Source organism: Lactuca virosa, chromosome 8 (genome assembly GCF_052849685.1).
Source record: "Lactuca virosa cultivar CGN04683 chromosome 8, Lactuca_virosa_CGN04683_v6, whole genome shotgun sequence".
In the NCBI taxonomy this organism is placed as follows: Eukaryota; Viridiplantae; Streptophyta; class Magnoliopsida; order Asterales; family Asteraceae; genus Lactuca; species Lactuca virosa.
The window spans coordinates 103,400,338-103,409,367 of NC_136433.1; the positions used below are offsets into that span (position 1 = coordinate 103,400,338).

General features: G+C 37.1%; 1 protein-coding gene across 1 annotated transcript; it reads right to left on the minus strand.

The window, feature by feature from the left end:
• LOC145132610 (cytochrome b5-like) lies at nucleotides 1-2,094 on the minus strand. Its single transcript, XM_079067457.1, has 3 exons — nucleotides 1,873-2,094; nucleotides 595-661; nucleotides 1-447 (listed from the first exon to the last, which is right to left on the minus strand). The coding sequence occupies exons 1-3, from the start codon at nucleotides 1,948-1,950 to the stop codon at nucleotides 197-199; spliced, it is 396 nt and encodes a 131-aa protein (XP_078923583.1). The 5' UTR covers nucleotides 1,951-2,094; the 3' UTR covers nucleotides 1-196.
• Between the last annotated feature and the right edge of the window lie 6,936 nt (nucleotides 2,095-9,030).

The following is a 9,030-nucleotide window of genomic DNA, read 5'->3' on the forward strand; positions in this document are numbered from 1 at the left end:
TTTAAAAAGTAGTCATAGATCTTAAATTGACCATAACCAACATCATTTAATCTCTTGGATAGAAGGAACAGGTTCAAGATTTAAGAAACAAGAAAACACATAGCTCACGTTCTAAGCAATAAACTTAAAGAAACATATCTGGAGACACCCAAATGATGAAAGATCTTTCATTACACTGATCTTGAAAGATCTTTCATTACACTGATCTTGTATAGAATCGGATCCCAACAGCAACACCCAAGATCACCAATGGAACCAAGAACTGAAGAATCTTGATGATGAACTCGGATGTCTTGTCTTGGTTATAATGAGCTTGCTTTGGAGGCTTGTATTCAACCTTGGAGGGAATAGTTGCTGTGTCAATATCACCAACATAGAATTCATCCATCATCGATTTAGCAGTTGTACTATGTCCCACATCTTCAAAATCATCTGTTGCATCCTTACCTATAAAGTTGTTCATAATAAACAAAAAAAAAGTAACATTTGTCATACGTACTTCAAACAAAAAATTGTACTTTACTGTATCAAAAATGCATATAAGCATAATTTGAGGAATATTTAAAAGAAAAAATGGTATTAAATGTGAAATACCTGTGGCTGACAAGAGAACGTCATCCCCACCAGGATGATCTTCCAAGAATTTGGTCACATCAAACACCTGCACATATCACCATATTAAACCATGATTAGGTTAAGGACTTATTAGTTATTACACAAAGAAATATTAAAGAAAAAGATACTTTCATATGGTTGTCTAAAATTATTATTATCATTATTATTTTCTTTTTGCAAATTACCTATATGACATGTTATGACAGTTGGTTAAAAGTTACGAGATACTTTTAAAAGGTATTCGCGCGCTTTAGTAATAATAAACTTGTGGCTGTAGTTTAGTGGTAAGAATTCCACGGTTTGGCCGTGGAGACCTGGGCTCGAATCCCAGCAGCAGCCACACACTTTCACACTTTTTTCACATAAATCAAACAAATTTTAAGGACATTTGAGAACATTCACCAAAGATTACATTTTCTTCATTAACCAACTTCAAATCTTTATATTAGCTTTGTTGTAGTTTAATGTTGTGATATATATTATTTTTAATCAATTCTGTAGTTTACTTTCACTTTTGTTATATGTGTATCTTCTATGTTTATGTACTTTTAGTTATTTAATAAAAAAGTTTATTATAGTAATTATTATTATTATTATACTCAATAATAAGCTCAATTTAAAGGTCAGATCTGTCAGATCGAGATCTATCATATAATGTAACTTTTTGTATAATTAAGTACTTGTGAATTTTTATTGATGGATAAATTTAACAAATTGCATTGCATATGCAAAATCTGATAACAATGTAAATTAAAAATTCAGTAACCATAAGAGTTTAATATACTTTTTTCTTTGATAAATGAAAAGTTTTATGGGGAAAACTATTTGGATTTTGGAGGATGATTTGGAGAGAATTTGGATTTAATAGCGAACCCTAAATTCAACCCTAATGAACTCTGATTCAAATCCACTTAGTTTGACTAGAAAGTCAAAGAATCCTCCATTATCTGGATCAAGAAAACCCCCAAGATTTATAAAAAATTACAGCTAAAAAACTCTAATTACCATAAAAAAAAATATCAATTCCTCGTCAATTAGTTATCAATAATGCACAGCTCTCCATTATATATTTGAACAAGTTAGCATTCAGCTGAATCCACCAACCACGGATAAAAATTTATGTACATAAACTTCACTTAACAGATTTCAAATTAAGACGAGTCAAATAGAGTTCAATTATTCAATAGAGATCCGTAGTAATCACGAGCTACATATCAATCGTAAGTTGAATCGTGAATCATGTTTGGATATACGCACCTTGCCATCGATGATGAGCCAGCAATCTTTGGGGTCGTTGTGCTCCGCAACTTCCTTCAAAGTGTACACTTTGCCCATTATCGATCGCCCAAAAATTACAGAGCTATAGTAGATCTATGGAGCCCCAAATTGCGATCTCTCAATAACCCTTTTAGAGAGGGATTTAAAGAACAAAAATGGAGGTGGGTTGTCAAAGATTGTAGGTGGCTAATTTCTAGTTTGGGGGGGTTGTTGAGGAGATGAAACGAATGGACTGGTATCACAAAATCTAGGTGGGGGTTGGTGAGAGAAGTAAAAGTGGTGCACTAACTTAAAAAATGGAGTTGAAGTGTTGAAGTTGAACGTCTGATTTTTATTTTTTAACCATGGATAGTGTCAGGACGTGCGTATTGCGTAACATGTTTTAACTTTTAAAGAGCCAGTTACAGAAATGCTCCATAATCTTTTCTGAAATATGCACCTCTGATCCACTTTTTTTAATTTGTTGCACGAACAGTACCAGTGGTTTATTTTTTGCACTTTTGGTCCCTTTTTAAGGGAAGGTGTACGTTTCATACCATTATACTATCTAACATTTATCAACTCACTATTCTTAAGGTCTCATCAAGGAACAATGTTTTGTGGTAAGGTCTCATCAAGGAACAATGTTTTGTTGGAGAATCATTATCTTTTTTTCTTAAGCTTTATTGTTTCCGGTATATTTGTAACCAATATTTTTCTACCCTTTTCATTATAATAATACAAATAATCCTTTGTTTTTACAAATACACCATGCACTCTACGAATAGCAAAATATTGAAGAAACACAAGTGAAAATCAGAGGCACCGAAGGATACCACCAATATGAAGATAACTTATTTCGATACGAAGATGGCGGGTGGTATATGATCTCTACCCTTTTACCTTTTTGTTCTTATAAATATATGTGTAATGATTTACTTCCTTATGTGGTTGAGGTGTCCTAATAATAGTAAAAATTGTGCATAACATTTTGCTAAAAGTTATCACAAGGCACTTGATCATCATTTCTTTTATTTCAAACATCGGGTTTCAAAGAGCTTGAGTGCTAAAGGTAAACTATACTTCTCATGGATGATTATTTACTTTCTTTTCATTTACCATGTGTTGATTCCGAATGGATTGTTACTTACTTTCCCTTTTGTTTCATATTGCAGCTTTGTTTTGCATAAATTAAGGAGACAAGTGAAAATAAGTCTATATATGAGCACATACTTTAAGATATTACTCGTGGGAAAAAAGCAAACTAATATTCACATCAAGAATTTAAATGATTCCTTTGTATGGATACATGCGTGAAGATAAGGACTACTTTTGTTTTGGAAGGTAGTATGTTTTCGAAGTGTAGTGTATTCATAAGAAAACAATTGAATGTACAATGTTTTGAAGTTTGATGTATTTGATACGTCAAAAAAACATATAACATCACAAAAATTATTGTTTAAACTTCCACTACAACTCGCGGCTTAAAATCCTCATTATAATGAAGCATGTGTAAGTGAGGTGATGATAACAAACTATATTTGTATCCTCTTTATTTGGTTATTATATTAGGGACTTTAAACAATAACTCCCGAATAATAATGACCATTTGCGTTGGTGCTCCTCTAAGACCGATGGGTACAAGCCTGTTAAGGGGCGTTTTGCCTACGTGGGGCCTCCTTAACGGCGTGGTAACGCAGAAACAACTCCCCCCAGGTGTTATGTTATTCGACGTTGTGAAGATAACAACTTGCAACACGGATTTTTTCATTTTAACGGTTAAAATGACCGTTGTCGAACAGTCAAAATAATTTTTATATATATATATATATATATATATATATATATATATATATATATATATATATATATATATATATATATATATATATATATACTACTTTATAATACATAGATAATACATATTTTAAGACCAAAGTCTTAAAAACAAGGAGATAAATTTTTAGCCTTTGGATTTCATTTGAATGGTTATGATAGTGATCCTTGTGATAACCTTAGAACCAATCACAATGCAACCCATAATTTACAACATTTTCAGCTTAAAATTCTTAAAAATAATACAACTCATATATTGCATAACCTTATCGCGTGCCACCCATCCTCCGTCTCCCCTTTCTATGAATCTTTAATAGCTGTTATCCATTTACTATATGTGGGCGGGCAATTCAATTTTTTTTTGAAAAACCTCGATAGAAGTAATATTTGGTGTCCCTTTGTTACTCCCAACCATCTAAACATACGCTTCCTCTCTTTTCAACACATTTTATCCCTATTATATTTAAACTAATTTTGTTGAAATAATGTTCAAATAGGATCGATAGATTCTAAGTAGACAAAAAATTAAGAACGTAATTATGAACACAAGAATGACTCTGAATGTGTCGTATGATTAATGCTTCAACACCTCAGAAGAGCTCGATTAAGAACTTCGACTGTAGAGGTGTTTAGGGTTACAAGACAATTATAATAATAATCATAAACGTTAACCTTTTAATGCATACATGCATGCATTATTTATAGTCTAACCCTACTAGCTAATCACGGATGGACATGCCCAATCCGGATACAAAACATAAGCCCATGACGCAACACAATTAGACTCAACAATCTCCCCATTTGCGTCAATGGAGCCGAAAGCTCACTTTGGTTGAGCTGCAGAAGACTTCTTTACTGTTTTGAACACCTTCGGTATGATGGCCAATAGATGATGACGAAACGTTATGTACCACCGAAGCATGTCTGTGAAGTTCTTCTTGTCTGCTTCTGAGTTATGCTTGCACCGATGAATAATGTTGATGATGTGCTCCAAGCAGTCTGTTGAAAACAAATGTTTATCAACAAGAGCGAACAAAAATCTGTGTGCTTCGCCTTTTGTAAACATCACAGTAAGATGTGTAGAATCGATTTGGCCCATCTTCATTTTATTCACATCTCCTGGTTTCGGTGTTGGCTTGATAGTTGGTTTCTTGTTCATTACTTTCGCTATCTCCTGATCCATAGCAGCAACCTCATTGATGTAAGAAGCCAACATCCTCTTCAAGTGATCCAGTATTGGCTCATATTCCTTCGGATTGGTGAGCAGAATGTTAAACACTAGGATCCAGTCATGAGGATTTAGATTTGGAAGGTCTGCCAGGGAAATAATCGACACCGAGTTTGCTGATCCTCGTGTGATTTTGAAATTAACGTTTATGAATTCCCAGCAGGTGAAGGTTTGAGCACCTTGACAGTAACTATCTTCTATGCACTCCATGTCAAGTACTGCGGTTGACCATACTTCAGATAGAAGTCTATAAGCTCTCGACCAACTTTTGGATGAGGGAAAGGAACTTCAGCAGTCACATCGAAACAATGAAAGGTGAATGCCTTTCGCATTATTGGCATGTCGAACTGTGAGTCCTTAGAATTGTCACAATCAAATGAAGCAACAGGTTCCAACCAGTAAACACTTGAAAACTCTATAGCTTGATTGATAAGTGTCTCTTTTGTCCATAGGGGAAACAAGGCCTTCTTGCAGTTTAAGGCTTCTTCTTCTTCCTTGTTCCTCCTTTCCCTCTCCTCTGCTTCCTTTGTAGTCCTCAAAGTTTCATCCAACTCTCTGTCCCTCTTCTTTCTTTTGAGAGCCTCAGCAATAGTCTCTTCAACATCATCATCACTATCATCATCAATCTCCTTCTGCTTAGCTTGAGAACCAGAACCTGAATCTTCATTACCCTTCAGTTCGGTTGTAATTTTGACTTTCGGTTGAGCAGATTCGGTTTTGGTTTTAACCTTCGGTTGATGAGCACCTTCTCCCCCTTGTTTTGGAGCAACGAATCTCTCCGAAACACCCTTCATCTCGTGCAACATGGCAAGGGAAGGAAGAAGTTTTGTAGTTAGATGATTCCTGATGGTCAAGGTAAGAATAGGATCATGAGCACCAAGAATGTTGGTCAGCATATCCTTAACATCACCTGCACAGCTTCGAAAAACAGCTCTCTCTGTCTTGAACAAGGAAATTTCTTTTTCAACTTGAGCGAGCTGAACCTTCTGTATTTCAATGGTGGATGCTTGTCGGGCAAGATCTTCCTTCAGAGCACGTTCTGTTGCTAAATCATCGTGAAGAGAGTCCAGCCGAGAAGACACAAAATTGATAAGTGTAGTGTTGTCTGCTTGGATGGAAGAACGAACGGCTTCAAACTTTGTCTGCTCCTCTTGAAGAGACTTGGAAAATGAATCCACAGAAGCTTGCACCTTGGCTGCACTTGTATCAACATGCCCTTTGAGTGACTAGAGAAAGATCTGAGTAGTATGAACAATATCAGCAACATCAGCAGTGGCCTTTTTGCAAGAGGAAGTAGACTCATTAACAGCCTTAGTGGATTTGTCAATGGAGTCAGTGTATTGCTCAAGAGTTGTATCCATGAAAGCTTTGAGGACAACATCACTGTAGGATTTGTTGTTATCAAGTAACTTATCAAGTTTCTCATGAATGCCCTGCAAGTGTTGACGTGTGACTGGAGCATCATCATCCTCATCGGTAGGAAGCCTATAGGGACTATAGTATGTATAATCAAACTCATCATTAGCACCACCGAGAGTGGCACCGGAATCGGTTGAAGGTGAGGGTAAAAGTGGGTGAGAAGTAACTGGAGGTTCTGTTTCAGTAGTCGCCCCCGTATCAGATACGTTGACTCTTACCGTCGGTTCAGGAATGGTAGTGGTAGTTGATTGGGAAATAATAATAGGAATAGAAGTAACTGGTGGTGGTGGTGGTAAAGAAGTTGTTGTTTGAGAAGTGGTAGGTGGGGGAACAGGAGCAACCGAAACTGGAACTGTCTGTTTCGGTGATGGAGATGGTGTTGGAGGTCTGTTATGATGAGTTTCGGTTGGAGTAGGGGATCGGGGAGGGGTGTTACCTCTCGGTGATTCCTGATGTATTTGATCTTCTTCATCCTCCTCACCATGTTCTGAATTGGGAGGAGTGGGACTCTTGGACCTCTTTGCCATCTTCTTAATCTTCTTTTGTTTATGAGAATCCCCTTGCACAGACTTTTGCTTCTTGGACTTCGAAAACTTAGATTGATTTTCCTCTGTTGTCTCTTTCTGGGTGGTAGCCCGTTTCCTTCGGTTCCCAGGCTTGTCCACAGCATCCAAGACAGCCTGCTGTTCTGGAGATAAGACTCTCGGTTCCTTGGGAGGAAGTTTGCGATATTCAGTTATGAGTTTGCTCTCAGTGGTGACACATCTGTACATTGTCTCTGGGATAGAACCAATGTGAGGAAACTTTCTAGGATCAGAGATAATGATCTTCTTGGTGTGAAACGTCGCAATAGACGCGACTAGGGCATCCTTCATTATCGGAATATCCAAAAAATTAATCGCCCTTCTTGTTATGATAGTCCAGAATCGACCACACGAAATTTCCGAATGTCTCGTAGAAGTGTTGAGACTTTGCACCACTTGGGACCAGATTATCGACCCATAGTCGAGATTGAGACCATTATAAAGACCGTATAGAAGGGTCAGAAAACCCTTGCTGGTGCCATCAGATCCCCCACTCCTCTCTGCCAAACTCTTGATGAGGAGGGTTAGCAAACCATTCCAATGGGGTGGTAAGCAAGACTTCTTAACCTTCGTAACCGTAGTAAGTATGTCAATATAGCCCATCTCGTAAAGCATCGAGAACAGTTGGGTAGTTGTGATGAAGTCTGGCGAGATTACATATGAATCTACAACAAGTTGTAACTGGGAACAAAATTTCACTTTTGAAATAGAAGCCTTATGAGAATGGATTTGGAAGTAGATTCTCTCCTTGTTCTTGTCGTATGAGGCAGTAGAGTAAACCTGTGATAGGAGTGACATAGGGACGGCTTCCACCTGTGTGAGAGCTAGAACCAGTGGTGAATACTTCAAACACTCAACCACATGTAGCATATAAGAATCGTACAGATAGGGATTAAGTTCAATAATCATGTTCTGATTTGGCTTGATTGAGAGCAATGAGGACGAAGCAGTTTGATCATGAGCCGATGAAGAAGTCGCCATTGTTGATTGAAGGAAGAAGATGATTGAAGGAAGAAGATGAACATTTGTAAATCGCCGTGTAGAAAGTTTGTTACTGGTGAAAGAGACAAACGTAATAAAACCCCTTTATATACCGTTGCCAGGAGAGAAAAAGAATCGTCCTCATACGAATGAGATCACTGAAACGTCGCCTGAAAAATCGCGATGTGACAGGTTGGTTTCTCCCAGGTATACGTCAGCACGCGTGGTTTTAGTAACCGTTCAAATTCACGCGCTTAAAATCTTATCCTCAATGCGTCGTTTGAAATTCAGCTTCGCTCCAAGATTTAGGATGACCCCTGTTGCTCCATAAGATAAACAATAATTGAATCAACCGCAACCAGAATGTTGGAAAATAAAAATTTTCGTGCAATAGGGTGACAAAAGATAAAGAAATAAAGCAAAATGTGTATTGGATGTGAGTGATGTCTATTAGAAGACATAAAGCAGATGATTCCGGGCAAGATCGCTTCATTCAAAGTCAAGAGAGACTTGAAGTGCCTGTGTGGATTCCCGAGGAAATACGATTGAGTGTTTGTAAAGAAACACCGAAAGGCTTCTTTTAGTTTATAGGCTAATGGCAGCTTATCTTCAAACAGACATCAATACTTAACATAAGATCGATCGTTGGTAGAAGTACTTATGAGACCAATTTGGTCTATTGAACAAGTAGGTTGGATGTAATTTATAGTGACTAATATATGTTGGAAATCTCAAAAACAAAAGCAAACTGGATCTTTTAGGGAAGAAAAGCCTTGGTGTTAGACAATTTCATAAAAGACCACGCAAAAATAAAATGAGATTTCATTTGGTAACAAGTAAGATCTTGAATGTAATGATTCACCGTCAATTCATTGTAGGTGTTGGATTTTGGGTTTCACTCAGCACGTGGTGTACGTATCTAAGATCACAAACACAGATTTTGTGCAACCGTAAACCTCAGTGGTAAGGACCGAGAGTCTCAAGGGTTACATTGGTGAACCGAAAGATGATGGAGAATGTAAGGAGGGTGGTTAAAGAACCGAAAGTACCTTCTGCTATAATGACATGACAGAGCATAAAAACTCTTAACTCAGTTGAGAAGAGTAAGGT

What these genes read in the sequence shown, in the direction of transcription:
- LOC145132610 (XM_079067457.1), bottom strand. Translation starts at nt 1,950, where the DNA reads ATGGGCAAAGTGTACACTTTGAAGGAAGTTGCGGAGCACAACGACCCC. An exon ending in GGCTCATCATCGATGGCAAG is followed by an intron (nt 662 to 1,872) that starts GTGCGTATATCC and finishes TGATATGTGCAG; the next exon opens with GTGTTTGATGTGACCAAATT. An exon ending in CGTTCTCTTGTCAGCCACAG is followed by an intron (nt 448 to 594) that starts GTATTTCACATT and finishes ACAACTTTATAG; the next exon opens with GTAAGGATGCAACAGATGAT.